Source organism: Nyctereutes procyonoides, unplaced genomic scaffold (genome assembly GCF_905146905.1).
Source record: "Nyctereutes procyonoides isolate TBG_1078 unplaced genomic scaffold, NYPRO_anot_genome, whole genome shotgun sequence".
In the NCBI taxonomy this organism is placed as follows: Eukaryota; Metazoa; Chordata; class Mammalia; order Carnivora; family Canidae; genus Nyctereutes; species Nyctereutes procyonoides.
Genome location: NW_026575146.1, coordinates 47,493,628 through 47,510,954, shown reverse-complemented (window position 1 = coordinate 47,510,954; position 17,327 = coordinate 47,493,628). Strand labels below are relative to the sequence as shown.

Sequence of the window (17,327 nt, the reverse complement as noted above, 5' to 3'; positions counted from 1 at the left end):
AGAGGCAGAGACACAGGCAGGGGGAGAAGCAGGCCCCATGCTGGGTCCCCAGGTCTCCCGGATCACACCCTGGGCCGAAGGCGGCACTAAACCACTGAGCCACCAGGCTGCCCCAACACAATACATTTTAAAGATCTAATTGGTTTTATTAACCGATTTGTGAACTGAACAGCATCACATCTAGTGGGGAAAAAAGGAAATTATTAGCAAAAATTCTGTTGTTTTAGACCAGGTTGCCCTCATAAGAGGAGCAGAAGGGGTCCATCAGTGAATTTCCTAGTGCTGACCAGGAAATTCCCGTGTTAACCAACACAGACTGGTTACAGGTTACATTTTTAGAGGGATTGAAACTGCAATTAAGTTAGGTATTAAGTCTTGATTTGCTCACTTAGTGCCTTAACATAAATGATGTCATTTGGGGGCCTATGGTTTTCTTTTCAACAAAGTTAAAAAAAAAAAAAAACAATATCGCAAGTATTCACTTCTGTGCATAAATCTGAAAGCTTAGGAAACAAATAACATATGCGCAATAAATTGTTGATTCCAGAACATCAGCCCTCAGGCCAATGTCAGTATGCAAAAAAAAAGTTCATTAGTTTTAAAGTAAAGGTTTAAAAAGGACAAACAGTCACAAATAGATGTTTATTTGACGTAAAATGCTATCTTCTACAAAGAACAAGCCTTTGGCACTTCTGGAGATTAAAATGTCACTTCTTTGATGTGCTAGTGTTGATATCACATGGCAAAATATCGTTTTTTTCAGCAAATGTTTCTGGAACACCCAGGCACTATACAAAATGCTGAGGAGTCGCTGGTCCCCATAGTCCCTATGCTCAGCAGATTTAGAGACCAGAAGGGAAGATAGGAAGTATACTATCAGAAATAGTTTCAAATTGGGAGGAGGAGGAGGAGGAAGGGAGGGAGGGAGAAGAGGAGGAGGAGGAGGAGGAGGAGGAAGAGGAGAAAGAAGAAAGAAGAAAGAAAAAAGAAGAAGAAGAAGCAACCTAGAGGAGGTCAGGATGATGGCAGAGTAGGAGGATCCGGAGCTCACCTTGTCCCACAGACACACGGAGGTAACTGCAAGCTCCATTCACTGCTAACTGGGAAAACAGCCTGCACGCAGGCAGAACAGACCTTCCAGAGTGCATGGCAGAGGGGGACAAGGGGCATGGACCAGCCCCCCAAGGCTAAGTACAAATGGGAGGAATGGGATCCCTGGGTGGCGCAGCAGTTTGGCGCCTGCCTTTGGCCCAGGGCGCGATCCTGGAGACTCAGAATCAAATCCCACGTCCGGCTCCCGGTGCATGGAGCCTGCTTCTCCCTCTGCCTGTGTCTCTGCCTCTCTCTCTCTCTCTCTCTCTCTGTATGTGACTATCATAAAATAAAAAAAATAAAAAAAATAAAAATAAATAAAAAAATAAAAATAAATAAAATAAATAAAATAAAATAAATAAATAAAATAAATAAATAAAACAAATAAATAAAACAAATAAATAAAATAAAATAAAATAAAACCAAATGGGAGGAACACTGCAAGCAGGGAGAAGTGCAAGAATCAGGTGTACCCCAGGTGCCCCAGGCCCAGAGGACCCACGCAGGGAAGACAAGTCCCCAGAATATTTGGTTTTGAAAATCACTGGGGCTTAACTCTGCGAGCTTTTAAAAATCAGTGGGGCTTAACTTCAGGTAACTTTGAAAGTCAGCAGGGTTTAACTCCAGGAGAGCCAGAGGGTAGTAAGAAACTGGGTTCCTGCCCTTAAAGAACCAGCGGAGCAAATAACCCTGCTGAGAGACAGCATAGAAGCAGCAGTTTGAAAAGTGCCTGGGGCATATGTGAAAGAGATTTATTCTGTAATCTCAGGAAGTGCCCTAGAGGGCCAGGGCTCTTCAGAAGACTTCTCTAAAAACCTCAGTGCTGTGGAGCACTGTTTCTTCTCCCCTCCCCAAGCCAGCACAGCCAGACACCTGCAGGAACCAGTGCAAACACTCTCCACCTATCTTTCTAGGACCCCGTGCCTTGCCCCTGCTTTCCTCCTCAGGCCTGCCCATCCAACCTGCCCCACTTGGCAGCATTCCTCCAAAGCAGCTCCTGCCCCAACATACTCTGCAAGCAGCCCTGGATGGGACTAGCACCACTTCAGAGTGCATACTGCCCTAAAGTGACGGGGGAGATTACCGCACACACCAGCACACCGTTATGATTGATGACTGCCACACTACCACAAAGGCAAGCCCTTGGGGGGGGGGGGGCGTGCACACAGAGAGTGCCCTGCCATTCAGTGTGTATGTAACTACAACAGATAGAGGGCAAACAGGTAGCCTGACTGCTGACACCACCCACCTACAAGCCTGAAGTAGCCTCAAACAGACTCCTCAATAGCTCGGGGACCAATCATGCCCAGTGCCCAGAGAGTAGGCAAAGGAGGTCATTGCAGCTGACTGGACTGAAGGTAAACACTGCTCAGCCACAACAGTAGGGCACATATAATCCACGTAGCAGATACCCTGGCACACCTGGTGCTGGTGAGCAGGGGACACTGCACTACAGAGCACCGAGGACCTCTTTATCATAAGGCCACTACTTTCAAGATCAGGAGATGTTGCTGACCTTCAGAACATAGAAACATGGAGACACAAAATGATGAGACAGAGAGAGATGTCCCAAATGGAAGAATAGGATAAAAATACCCTAGGAAAAGATCTAAATGAAACAGAGATAAGCAACATGCCTGACAAAAAAAATTCAAAATCATGCTTATAAAGATACTCACTAGGGCAGCCTGGGTGGCTCAGCGGTTTAGCGCCACCTTCAGCCCAGGGTGTGATCCTGGAGACCCAGGATCGAGTCCCATGGCAGGCTCCCTGCATGGAACCTGCTTCTTCCTCTGCCTGTGTCTCTGCCTCTCTCTCTCTCTCTCTGTCCATCTCTCATGAATAAATAAATAAAATATTTAAAAAAAAAAAAAGATACTCACTGGACTTAAGAGCGGAGGATCTCTGTGAAATCTTCAACAGAAAGTTTAAAAATATAAAAAGGAATCATTCAGAGATGAAGAACTCAGTAACTGAAATTTAAAAACACACTAGAGAGAATCAAGAGCACATTATGAGATGCAGAAGAATGGATCAGTGATCTGGAAGACGGAGTAATGGAAAGCAACCAAACTAAATAGCCAAAAAAAAGGGAATAAAAATGAGAATAGGTTAAGGCAACTCAGCATCATCAGGCATAATAATTTGTATTATAGGGATCCCAGAAGGAGAATGAGAAAAGGGGGCAGAAAATTTATTTGAAATTTATTTTTAATCACTGAAAACATCTATACTTTTAGAGAATAAAACAGACATCCAGATCCAGAAAGTATGAAAAGTCCCTAAGAAGATTAATGCAAGGAGATGCACACCAATATGCATAATAACTAAAAAAGTAATGATAAAAAGAATTTGAAAAGCGGTGAAAGAAAGCAGTTATGTACATGGGAAACCCCTTAAGGCTCTCAGCTGATTTATCAGCAGAGACTGACTGCATGAATCATGCTACTCCCTTCTCGCCTGCAAAGTGCTGAAAGGAAACAAAAAAATGCAACCACAAATATTCTACCTGGCAAAACTATCATTCAGAATAGAAAGAGAGATAAAGAGCTTCCCAACCAAACAAAAGTTAAAGGACTTCATCACTACCAGAGCTATAAGAAATTTTAGAGGGAACCCTTTAAGGGGAAAGAAGAGGCCAGAACTGGAAGTAGGAAAACTATGAAAAAAAATTTCATAGGTAAATGCAAACATATAATAAAGGTAGTAGATTAATCACTTATAAAACCAATATGGAGTTTAAAACACAGAAGCATTAAAAATCAATTGTATTTATAAAAATCAATCAAGGGATTCACAAAAGGATGTAAAATAGAACAAATGTATAAAATGAAGGGAAGGAGTAAAGATTTCAGTGCTTTTAAAATGGATTCAAATTTAAGTGATCATCAACTTAACATAGACTGCCATAAGTGAAGATGTTATATATGAACTTGGTGGCAACTACAAGTCAAAAGTCTATAATAGATACAGACAAAAAAATAAAGAGAAAGGAATCCAAACCTAACACTAAAGGTAGCCATCAAGCCACAAAGGAAGAGAGGACAAGAAAAAAGGAATAGAACTGTAAAAACAACCACAGAACAAGTAACAAAATAGCAATAAGTACATGCCTGTCAATGAATTTGAATCTTTTTTTTTTTTGAATTTGAATCTTAATAGACTAAATTCTCTGATCAAAAAATACAGGAAGACTGAATGGATAAAAAAAAGCAAGACTCATTTATATGCTGCCAATAGGAGACTCACTTCAGACCTAAAGACATGCAGATTTAAAGTGAAGAGATGGAAAAACATTTATCATGCAAATGAAAACAAGGAAGCTGGGGTAGCAATACTTGTATCAGATGAAATAGACTTTAAAACAAAGACTGTAGGAGAAGCAGAGAAGGAGACTACAGAATGATAAAGGGAACAACAACGTTAAAGGGATATAACAATTTTAAGCACCCAACAGTGGAGCGCCTAAATACATAAAAGAACTGTTAACAAACACAAAGGAAACAATTAACAGTAATACAATAATAGTAGGGGACTTTCAAACCCAACTTAGTCAATGGATAGATCATCCAGATAGAAAAATCAACAAGGAAACAGTGCCTTTGAATGACACATTAGACCAGATGGGCATAACAAATCTATACACAACACTCCAACCAAAAATAACAGAATACACATTCTTTTAAAGTGCACATGGCACCTTCTCCAGGATATATCATACTAGACCACAAAACAAGTCTCAACAAATCCAAGAAGACTGAAATCCTATCATGCATTTTTTTTCTGACCACAAAGGTATGAAACTAGAAATACAAAAAAAAAAAAAAAAATCTGGAAAGAACACAAATACATGGAGGCTACACACTATGCTACTAAACAATGAATGGGTCAACCAAGAAATCAAAAAAGAAATTCAAAAAGACCAAGACTAATGAAAACGAATCAACAATCCAAAATCTTTGGGATGAAGCAAAAGCAGATCTAAAAGGGAAGCTTATAGCAATATAGGCCTACCTCAAGAAACAAGAAAAATCTCAAGTAAAAAATATAGAATAGGCTATGGAAGAATATTTTAGGAGAACTAATTTGGATCAGAGTCAGTGAAGGCTTCCGGGAGAAAGGAATATTAAGAAGCATTCTGAAAATAAGTAGCAGTTAGCTAGAAGACTATGAAGATCTCATGTTGGAGGTGGGTAGATGAGCATGTACTGAGGCCTGAGGAGGAGGTTGGGCCACTGACGTTCCTGAAAGAAAGTCTCACAGGTAGGAGTGAGTGATCACAGGGAATAATGGCACAGAGGGGGCAGGGAACAAAGGGTGTCACACACACCATGCACAGGTTTTAGATTTGCACCCAATGTCAAAGAAAAGACATAGAAAAATTTTGTGCAGGAAAACTGTAATCTAATTTATATTTTTACAAGGTCACTTTGGCAGCAGCGTGGAGAATGGACTCTGGGTGAGGGAGAGGTTGGTGAATTTGGACAAGAGATGTTGCAAAGAAAATTCCAAGAAATAACATTAGAGCTTGGGCCTTTTGGAGTAGATTTTGGTGAGGCGTTGGCTCTAGAAGATAGAAGCAGGACTCTGATTAAGAACCAGGGCTCCAAAAAAAAAAAAAAAGAACCAGGGCTCCAGAGTCAGACTCCCTGGATTCAAAACCCTGGCTCTGTCCGGCCAGTGAACTTTATTTTAGGGCCTGAGTTGCCCCATCTGTAGAATGAAAAGATAATACTAATTGTACCTCAAAGCATGGTGAGGAATAAATGCAATCATTCATTTCAAGTGTCTAGAAGGAAGACTGGATGAACAAATATTAACTTTATTATTATTATTTCATTTCTAGTGTTAGATGCAGCAAAAAAAAAAAAAAAAAAATCAAGGAAGACTCTCAGGATTCTGTCTCGGGCACCGGAGTGGTAAGTGGTACCATTTATACCATTTATTGAGATATAGACAGGTAGGACTGCATGAATCAGGGAGAGAAAAGGAAGACCTTTCCATTTCGTTCAAGGAGTTCCATTTTTGATATATGAAGAAATGATTTAACAGTGTCTAATGGCACTTTTTATTTTATTATTTTTAGATTTTATTTATTTATTCATTAGACACACACACACACACACACACACAGCCAGAGACACAGGCAGAGGGAGAAGCAGGTTCCATGCAGGGAGCCCAACATGGGACTCGATTCTGGGTCTCCAGGATTAGGCCCTGGGCCAAAGGTGACGCTAAACTGCTGAGCCACCAGGGCTGCCCTAATGGCACTTTTTAAGTGGTTTTTTAGGTGAGTATGCTACAATATTTTTAACATCCTTACTTGGCAAGTTTTGTTAACTTTCTCAAATTTTTTTTATTTTTTAAAAGATTTTATTTATTCATGAGAGACAGAGAGAGAGAGAGAGAGAGAGAGAGACACACGCAGAGACACAGGCAGAGGGAGAAGCAGGTTCCAGGGAGGGAGCCTGACATGGGACTCCATCCCAGGTCTCCAGGATCAGGCCCTGGGCTGAAGGTGGCGCTAAACCACTGAGCCACCAGGGTTGCCCTCAAATTTTTTTTAAAACAAACTCAAAATCCTAAAATTTTTAAGCCACTGATTTAAATGATAACACCAATTTCAAAGGCTTATATCAATAAACGTAATATATGTGGAGCACATCATGCCTTGCCACTTCAAACATCCCCACTTAGGGCAATATAAGATGATTATTTCTGTTACCTGCACAGAAAGAGGTAAATTTCTATGAGATTTGCTCAGGCTCCTAACACACCAAACTGGGTCTTAAGCTTCAGAAGATTTAAGTCCTTATAATGACTAATTCTCTTTTTAGAGCTTTGAAATTTCTTATTGATAAAATTAAGTATGAGATAAGCCTCTAAAATCATAAGGCCTAATTCTTTTATTTTTATATAGGCAGATCTACCACCTGTTTAGAAAAGTTACATGGAAGCTATGATGAGTTAGGATTTTTTAAAGTATTTCAGAATAAAGCAATAGAGAAGAAAAACTAATAAATTTCCCAACTATAGTTCCAGTTACCTATCAAAATCTTATGTAGTTATTAGGAAAAGTCCTTATGGAACTACAAGGAATTTATTTTACTAATATATTTCATTCCAGGATTGATTTCCATATTTTGGGCTTGATTTCCATATTTTGACACCACTATTCTAGGCATAAATGTTCAACATGAGTAGGTAGCTAAGATATTGGACATGTAAAAAAAAAAAATCAATTCTGAAATTTTCTACTTTGTTTTTCTTCAAGATTCAACCCCTGCCAGTCTTACTTCCATGAATGTTTCTAAAGTACCTCAAACAATAGAGACCTCCAGCTACTATAAGGAATTCTTCATCCTACCCATCCTCTAGTTCATGGAGAGAAAGAGACATACAGATTTATTCAACCAGTAATTAAGCTAAGGTCTGTACTCAGCACTGGGGTGGGGAAGTGGGGGAGCAGGCGGTCAGCAGTGAATAAACTTCCATGGAGTTAAAGGTCTCGTGTAAAACTCTTCCCAGACTGAATCATGTCTCTATCATCACTCAGTCACTGGAACTCTCACAACGTTTGGTAGCTTTCATTTTTTTCCTTAACCTTCTTTATATCTAATAGCCCCACTAATCCAGGAAACAACTTTTTTCAAGTTTTACTTGAAATAGAAAGAAGTGGGATGATGGCAATACACAGAAATTTCTTTTTTAATTTCAGCACTTATACTGGTTTCATGAATTCAATTCCACGTCAGTAACTGGAGTACTTCAGCTTTGTTTTAAATTTGTACTATCTGATTAGAGAGGAAAAAAGGAAAAAAAATAGCCTTTAAATCTTTGATTCCAAGACTTATTGGCACACAAATTAACATTTTTAAGGTCGAGATGCCTTTGCACTGATGTCTGCATTTATTATGGTGTTTGCTTTCCTGAAAAGCTGTTTTCAAATCAATGACACGTCTTAGAATCAATGTTGCCTTAGAAAGTAAGAAATTCAACAAAAGAACTCAGACTGACCTATGAAAAAGAATGAGTTGGCAACTAAGACTGGACTCCTAGCCTTGGCTTTTTGCCATTTAGTTACTAGTCACCAAGCCTCGTGACATCTGCTGAGTCTCTTCACTCCTCTGGACCTTTTCTACTCCATTCATAAAATGCAAGTTCGCACTTCTGTTTCTCAAACTCTGTAGTTAGAGATGAGCTCAAGTTTTTCCAGTCAGTTGCAGACATCCATTTATGAAATACACACTATGTAGATTAGACAAGGATTCTACACATGATTTATCATCTTCATTTATCTGATACTGCTGAGTAATATAATTGCTGTATTTCTCAATTACACATTAGCTGAGTACTAGAAACAAAAATTCAGGGAATGAGTCACTCAAAATGAAGGTGTTATTCACAGCAGAGTCAAGAGAGCAGCAGCATGGTTAATCAATCTGTGGGTCATTGACAATGGACCAACAATCCAGAAGATACCTTTCAGGCAAAATAATAAATGTTCTCTTTTCCTATTATTCATTTTTTAAAAGTACAAAATATGGGCATCAGTTACTTAAATTTTTTTTTAAACAATCAAGAGTAATACCCTTTGGTTGGAAATATCAGCCACTGTTCCATGTGATTTTTCAAAGAGAAGACAGATATATAGCAGCTCTTACTAGAATATGCTTCCTTTACACCACTAAGTCCATGGTAGAAAGTAACTACTTTCTGGGTATTAGCCATAGGCCACTGCAGTTTATAGAAACACCTCTTTTTGAGTAGTACATCAAATCATAAGGTTTCATATAAATGGGAATACTCAGGGACACCTGAGTGGCTCAGCAGTTGAGAGTCTGCCCTCAGCTCAGGGTGTGATCCCAGAATCCCGGGATTGAGCCCCACATCGGGCTCCCTATGAGAAGCCTGCTTCTCCCTCTGTGTCTCTGTCTCTCATGAATAATTAAATCTTTTTTAAAAAATAAGAACACTTGTTTTTATAAGGACTCTTACTGAGGTAAACATACACATGTGCTTGCTCCTTGTCCACCAACCTGGCACATGGGGACAAATGCTAAATAACCATACAAATTACCTAACTCTGAACACCGTTCATCAAGTTGATGAGAGAACAATTTATTCAACTTCAAGAAAGAAATCATCCCCTAGGCAGGTCAGTCTCAGGGGCCTCCTGGATATTTGCTGAAAAATAAGAGTATCTGCCTTAGAGCCTAGAGGTGCAGACAATCAGAAGCTGGTTAGTTCTGTGCCAGACCAATGTTATAAGAGAGGTTCTCACACCTGAGCATGTATCAGGACTGTCTGGAGGGCTTATTAACATACAGATTGCTGGCCCCACTCTTGAACTTGATTGAGAGGGCCATGATGGAAACTGAGAGTTTGCATTTCTCACAAGTTTTTGGGAGGTGCTGATGCTCCTGGAAACAGAGTTTGAGAACCACTGGTATAAGGTATTTGATGGTGGAACTGGAAAGATATCAGGGGTCACCTAATCCAAACCTTTCATTTTCCCGGTGAGGACCGTGAGGTTGAGAGAGAATATCTTCTTCATGGTTATATATCCAATACTCAGAGCCTTCTCCAACCCCCCCCCCAAAAAAAAAAGGCAATTCAAGTCTTAACATGCTGCTCATTTCATGATTGTAAGTTACAGCCACATATCAGGACCCTGCTCTCTGAAAAGAGGCACCAGCAGAGCCTTCAGCAGAGGCTTCAACAGAGCCTGATTTTGACCCTCCTATCCAGGTGTCCTTCCAAGAACATGTTACTTCTACCAGTGACCTCAAAATGGAAGGCAAGTGGCCTTAGCCCAGACAGGGTATTGGCAGCCCAATGGGACATACTCGCCTAGATTTTTAAACCCAGGAAGACTGGCTCCAGAGAACACATCCTTACCATCATGCCATGCTGCCTGTCCCCCAGCTCCCTGGAAGCTGAGCACAAACAGATGGCTTGAGGTTTACAAAGTGACACATGATATAGGAGATGGTCACAGATGATTTACCGCACTGCTGTGGAGGTTAAGTGTCCAGTGAAGCCTCAACTGCTATTGGAGTCCCTGGCTGTATGCTGGGCAGTGTAGACTGATGGCAGTGTCAAAACTCCCTTGGGTCATGCCCTTCTGGCTGAGCCTGCTGTCCAATTCCCATCGGTTCTGTGAACTTCCTCCTTCTCCTCCAATAAATTCTTCTTCTCCAATAAATGGCTTGTAGCTAAGAACCCCGGCTGACATGACAACCCATTAATTTACCCATCAGCAGAAAGACAATTGATCCTAATCTAAATTAGGGCTCCCGCAAAGACTCCTGTAGTGCCTTCCACCTTTAGAGCCCTTGGATTTCTGTCAGTACACTTTGATTCCTTTGACAGTATTTGCAGCAAGGGCTGCTTGACCATTACAGAGCCCCACTCCAGGCCATCAATACTCAGATGACAGAGCACATCTTGATTTACTGCTCCTGGCCAGAATCGATGGGTCCAGGAGCGTACCTTCATGTCACATCAAGATCTTAGGCTTTAACCAGGACAAGAAAGGTTCAGAGAGCTCTTGAGCTTGGAAGAAAATGGAGCCAACCCATGCTGAAGGCTGGACCCCGTAGAAGAGCCTCAGAAACACTCTGGTATTTGGGCTTTTCCTGTCTTTATTATTCATTTCTTTCCAATTCATGAGACATCATGGTGATAATTCTTCCAGTAAAGTCCCCTTTATGCCTGAATTTCAATCTTTGTCCTTGGTAGTTTAATAGCCTTGCTACACTGACTGATTAAAAATCCCTCTCTGCTTTCTCCATTTAGCTACCCACCTCCCTGCAACTCCCACACATGGGTGTTCTTACAAGAAAACTTTAATTCAGGTGTCACCGGAAAAGAAAAGGTTTTTATAAAACATAAGGCATCTCTTAAGGGGGAGGGGGGACCCTTTGAGGGTTAAGACTTTTTTTTTTATATTGCTCCACTGTCAGATTTTTTTCATATTTGCTCACAGCATTACAGGCTCAAGATGTTCATCCTCCAACTCCATGCCTTGAGGAATGTGGTTCTTCAGATACATAGATATTGGTGAGTGATTTGAATTGTGTATTTGCTATCTTTGTTTCCAGGGCCCTAAACATCCTAAAGGGTGCTATTTGCCACCAAAAGTAACCAAGGCCCTGTAGAGAAATGGCTGACTTCCCATCTGGGAAGGGTGGTCACTGAAGCTCCAGGCTCATCTTTATGCCAGAATAAGAAAGTATTCAAAAAAACTGATGCAGCATGTTGCAGTGGCACAAGAACCTGCCTTAAGGGTGTCTCATCGCACAAAGGAAGTACAATTTGAGTGTCAAAACAGTTATGCACAGTGATGAAGTAAAAGACAATGAATCATGAATATGTACTGATATTAAATAGGGGTGATAGGAAGGCTCTTTCATGTAAATTATCCAGTGCCAAATGGTAAATGTGGAGAGTGCAGGACTTGGAAAATCATTTTGTAGCCATCATGGTATACATGTGATCAGGAATTATCAATGGCTACTAAATTTAGAAGCATAGCTTGGTGAGGAGCAGGATATTTGCCTAGCCTTAAAAAGTGTCTCCCTACAAAACTGTTAGGCAGTAGAGACAACATGCAGCATCTTGAAAAGTGACTGAATTTAACATCACCAATGAGGGGCAGATGGACATGGTATGCCTCCAGAGAGGACTTTCAGAGGACACAACATCATATATCCAGAGTTCTACATTGGATATAAATTATACCTCAACATACTTTATTTGAAGATGTACAAAGGGTGAAAGTCCATGGTTTGAAAAGGCTCTGTAGGGGCAGCCCTGGTGGCACAGCAGTTTAGCACCGCCTGCAGCCCGGGGTGTGATCCTGGAGACCTGGAATCGAGTCCCACGTCGGGCTCCCTGCATGGAGCCTGTGTCTCTGCCTCTCCCTCCCTCCCTCTCTCTCTGTGAATAAATAAATAAATATTTTTTTAAAAAATGAAAAGGCTCTGTATTAAAGGCGAAAGGAAGAGCTTCTTGAGATGTCTTCAGAACTGCTGTGTCATGGACGGAAGCAGACTACCTAGTGAGGTTAGTTTACTCCAGCCAGAATGAACATAAGCCACAGATGAAGTCACACAGTCCCCTATTCTGAAGCACATTATGGGACCAAAAATGAAGCATTTTTATATTAACATCTATTTTGTAGTGAACACAATATTCACATAAAAAGCCAAGAAGAAGCTCAATGAAAATTTGCCTCCTCGAAGGGCTTTTTAAAAAATATTTCATTTATTCATGAGAGACACAGAGAGAGAGAGAGAGAGAGGGGCAGAGACAGAGGCACAGAGAAAAGCAGGCCCCATGCAGGGAGCCTGATGTGGGACTCTATCTGCATTCCAGGATCCTGAGCTGAAGGCAGATGGTCAACCACTGAGTCACCCAGGCGTCCTCCCCCCGCCCCCAAGGACTTGTGAACAAACACCTCCAATTTAGTACTTCACCTACAAAAGATCCCTGGCACTGAGCAGTGCCTGGCACTTGGGAAGTGTTGGATTGAACCAAGTGAAGAATAAAGGAGCGAGGCATACTTAACCATCTCACTCCTTTTCCTCTTCATAGAGCTAAAATTTTGTCATTTTCTGAGAAAACCACCCTCCTTACATTATTTCCTCTAATAGATTTCCAGCCTAGGAACATGATAATTAGTCTCCAAGTGAGATTTTGCTATAACCGATGCAATAGGATTTTAGGGAACTCACATCTTCACCTATTTCGATGTAAGTAGGAAGAGAGACTCTGAAATCTCTTATGGCTCAGAAAATAAGGGAAATTCGAAGTAAAACATTACTGTTAAAGCACTACTAAGACATTTTAGACAAACTGCTATGCAACCTGCAACTGATCAACTAAAATAGAAAATAACACCTCACTGTTGGCTAAAAATACTCAAAAATCGAGTGAATATAGCTGACACCACTACCAGACAAACCCAAGTGAAGCTAGACAATGGCTAAAAAAGGGTACAACCAGGGTTTGAACCCAGGTAGTCTGGTCTCAGAGCTTACATTTTTAATCCCTATGTCAGCATAAATTAAATACCAATTCCCTAGTATACATTCCTTCCAGACAGTTCCAACATGAGGCCTGCATCCAAAATTAAGCCATCAGTTTCTGGAAACACTCAACTCTATTAACCAGCAACACTTCACTAAACCTCATTTAATATTAAAAATAAAGATCCCATTTAATTGCTACTGTCCAAACACTTTCTTCCTGCACTGAATAGTACTCACCAGGGTTCTCAGCAGAACTCCTTTTGGTCCTATTTTTATCTGAGGAACTGATAAGGAATTTCTTTCTACTAAATTCAATCATCTTTATTCTCCGCCTCCCCCTCCCCCCCACCCAATCTCCTTCAGCTAAAGGCATCACACTGACATCTTGCAATTACTAGCCCAAACCAGATAGCAGCTTTTATCTTTCCCTGCGGACACTGACCTGTGCTTTTATTAAGTGTAAACAGGATACTGCTCTATTGAATGCACTTCAGAAACCTCCTCAAATTATTTTGTTGCAAAAATCATGCTTCCTGTGAAAGAGTTGGTGGCTTTTCAAGTCATTCCACACTCCACACAGGATGCTTAACTCCCATTCGCAAAGTGGAGTTTTCACCGGAGGCATCTGAGCAGATTATCTAATTCATCCATTATGGAGACTCAGGTGAATTTTGCACTCAGACTGCACAACTTGGGACAAAACAGCATATACCATGTCCTGATTCCTTTTTTTTTTTTTTTAAGATTATTTATTTATTCATAGAGACACAGAAAGAGAGAGAGAGGCAGAGACACAAGCAGAGGGAGAAGCAGGCACCATGCAGAGAGCCTGACGTGGGACTCCAGGGTCTACAGGATCAGGCCCTAGGCTGCAAGCAGTGCTAATCCGCTGTGCCACCGGGGCTGCCCCATGTCCTGTTTCCTTTATCTTTGAGGTCACTGCCTCCTCTTTAATCTTGGGGAGAAATGGAAGTGGGCCAGGCTCCCTTACCTTCCTAGGGGTTCCTGACAGCTCTACGTGGTTTGGCAACTGTTTCTTTGGTTTTTAAGTAGCACTGAGCCAGTATGCTAGTCACAGCGGTACACAATGAAAATGGGGATCCTGGGAGATGAGGCAGTGCCTGGAGGGTGCAGGAAGAGGGTTTGGGCAAAGGCCTGGGGGAGGCAAAGACGCAGATCTAGTCGCTGGTATTAAACATGACCTCCAGGGCAAACAATTTACCTTACAAACATTTCTCCCTTACTTTGTGTGTAAATATAAGCATTTTACTCCCAGAAAGTAGGCTTGTTCTCCAGGTTGGCTGCACACTGAGCCATACCACCTTTGTCAAGCTCCCGGTGTGTTCCAGACACTGTACCTCATACACTGGCACAAATCAACATACGCCACAATGAAAGAAGGTACAGACTGCCTTTGAAAAGAAAAAGTGTGCAACCAAAGCCAGGCCCACTCCCATCATTTGTGGGGCCTGGGGCAAGAGTACAAATGGAGGCCCACATAATTGCTTAAAGGAGGTCATCAACCTAGCCAACTGTCACATAATCCTGCTCCCTTGACAAAGGTAGCGTTCCAACAACCTGGAAGGCCAGGCACAATTTAGAATTTGCAGACCCCTGGGGGTTCTGGGCCAGACACAGGTTGTTTCAACAGCCCTGCCAATGGACACGATCTCTTCCCTCCCCAACCCAGGCTCCCTCTTCCCTCAGGGAGGCCTTGGGGCACACCTGCAGATCCTCAGTCCACATTTCCAAGCTCTTCCATCACCTCACCATAGCTGCCCTTTGGCCACTCCTCAGGGATGAGGTCTGCCCCCTCCCCCGTTTGCAGAGGCCTTGGAAGCAGGCTTGGGGCCAGGAATCCATGGGAGTCTGGGAGGGGACAACATGTATTCTGGGTGGGCAGTCCCCCCACCTGCAGACACTTAGCCCAGTGGGGAGACACACAGCCTGGTGAAGGCCAGACATCCCCATATACACCCTTTAAATCCCGGTGGGGAATAAATGTAAAAACGGTTCCTTTGCCCAGGCCTGTAGCCAATATTGATGAAAAGCTTTCTCCATTTTATTCTAACTAGATCAACTTTTCTTTCCTTGAAGCTTTCTGGGAGGGTGACTCCTAATATTCAAGGTTAATAAAGTGGTACAAGGCAAGATTCCTGTCTGGAAGGGATGAAAGAGTTGAAACACTTGGAACTATCTAGAAAGATCTAACTGCTAATATCCTTGTCTGAAGGAAAAGGTAAATATTTCTCAGATAGCAAATGGATTGAACTGGATTCTAGAAAGTCAGAAAAGGTGAGATCCTTGCCCTGGGACATAAATTGGGCAAGCCTTAACATTTTCTCTGTTTTGGAGAGTTAAGAGCCAGATGAGTGACTAGTCAACGCAGCTGGGGCAACCAAGTCCGAACTCCAGGAAGGCGCACACCCAGACGGAAGCTGAGCGGGGAGGCTTGGGCCTGCTACAAACACTGGCCAGGCCAGGCCAGTCACCAAAAGGAGGTGACTGAGGTCACAGCAGGGTGAGTGGCCAGGGCTGGGACGTCCCCCCACTACTGATCCGGTATCTGCTTTGTCTTTCGCGAAAGCAAATTTACCAATCTTCGGGGCCTTCATTTTTAATTCTCCAGGATGGGGAGAGGTTACGACCTTCCCAGGTTATGGCGCAGTGATGCGAGCACAAGTGAGCACAGTCCACACTCGGTAAGCGCTCACTCAACCGCACTACTTTAAAACAGAGCTCGAGCTGCGTGTTCACCAGGCAGCTCCCCACCACCTGCCCCAACGTGCAAGACCAGGCTCTGAAGAAGCCGTGCGCGCTGGGGGCAGAAGGATGGGGTGCAGGGGATCTGGGGGAGAGGAGCAAACAAGGCCAGACCTGATCGCAGGCTACGTCTCGTCTGTTTGGGGGTAGGGAAGGGTGCCTTCTAAAGTCGCCCAACTGGAGAGCGCGTAAGGCCCCCGAGGGACCGGCCCGCGGGCCCCCAGGGGGCAAGAAGGACCCGAGCGCGGGAAGCGGGGCCGCGGAGTCGCAGCCACTCACCCAGCAGCAGCAGCTTGAACTCGCGGCGCGCGTCCTTCTTGTCGCGGCGAAGCTGCCGCTCGATCTCGGCGCTGATGCGCTGCGACTCCTTCTCCTCGGCAGACAAGCAGCAGCAGCCCGCCATGGCGCGCTGCACCGACGGCGCCCCGCTCCTCCGCCGGCGGTCGCCCCGCCGACCCGCCACACGCGCCCGCGTGCGGAAGGAAAAGGACAGGGCTGCCCTGACTTTTGGAGACTCGGGCCCCTCCCCGAGGATGGACTCGGAGCGCTGGCAACAGGCGAGGGCCCGGCCGATCCTGGCTCACACCAGCCCCTCAGCGGGTCCCGGGAGCAGGGCGGCCAGCCGAGAGGACGCGGCGCGGCCGGCACGCGGAAGATGCGCACGCCCCTTAGGACAGGAGCCCGACAGCCAGTCGTGCGGCGCAGACCGCGCGTAAAAAGTTGGGGCGTCGGTGCCCGGCGGTGGGGCGGGGGGGAGAGCGGGATCTCCCGGCCCTGGTGGGGTCCCAGGCGGGCGGCAGGCACGGCGTCGGTTGGAGGCAAAGGGCCTAGCTAGTCTTTGCCTGGAAAGTTCCGAAAGTGGCCGCAGATGAAGACTGAGCGCACGGGTTCCCGCTGGCGCTAGTGGCTCGAGTGGCAGAAGGAGGCGGAGCGTCTCGGACCTGCAGCCCTGGCGTCTACCCCAGTTGGCCTTCGGGGTGCGCCAAACCGAGGGTGCCTGGGGGCAGCAAGGAGCTGGGGGGCAGAGGCCTGGAGTTTCTGGGAGTGGCCCCCACACCTGCCTCCCTGGCAGTGTGGTCCTTGCACCGGGAGGGCGGCCGGCGGAGGTTGCGGTAACCAGCGCGCCCCGGCCGCAGGGCCCCGCTTCCTGCCCAGGTGCGGGCTCCGACAGGTGAGCGAGTTTCGCCAACTTGGGCCTCCGCTCCTGCCAGCTGCAAGAAGAGTGGGACCGAGCCCAGCGTCCGCGGCGGGGCGCAGAGCACCGGGGCGAGGTCGAGCTCTCCACCTGCACCGAAGTTGAGGCTTGCACACGAGCGACACGACCACACACCCTTGGGCTTCCTAGACGGGCTCCTTCCGCTTCCCGGATGCCTCAGCCCAGCTCGGGTTTGGCCTAAGCGGTTGGTCCGCTGGGCAGCCTGACCCCGCAGGCAC

The 17,327-nt window shown here is 44.3% G+C and overlaps 1 protein-coding gene across 1 annotated transcript in view; it reads right to left on the bottom strand.

Annotated features, from left to right (window-relative positions):
• Window positions 1–16,749, bottom strand: part of GNA14 (G protein subunit alpha 14) — a 185,552-nt gene extending 168,803 nt beyond the window's left edge. The window contains exon 1 of the mRNA XM_055310579.1: window positions 16,173–16,749. Within this exon, the coding sequence (XP_055166554.1) occupies window positions 16,173–16,296 (124 nt within the window). The 5' untranslated portion in view covers window positions 16,297–16,749. The remainder of the gene's footprint in view (window positions 1–16,172) is intronic.
• Between the last annotated feature and the right edge of the window lie 578 nt (window positions 16,750–17,327).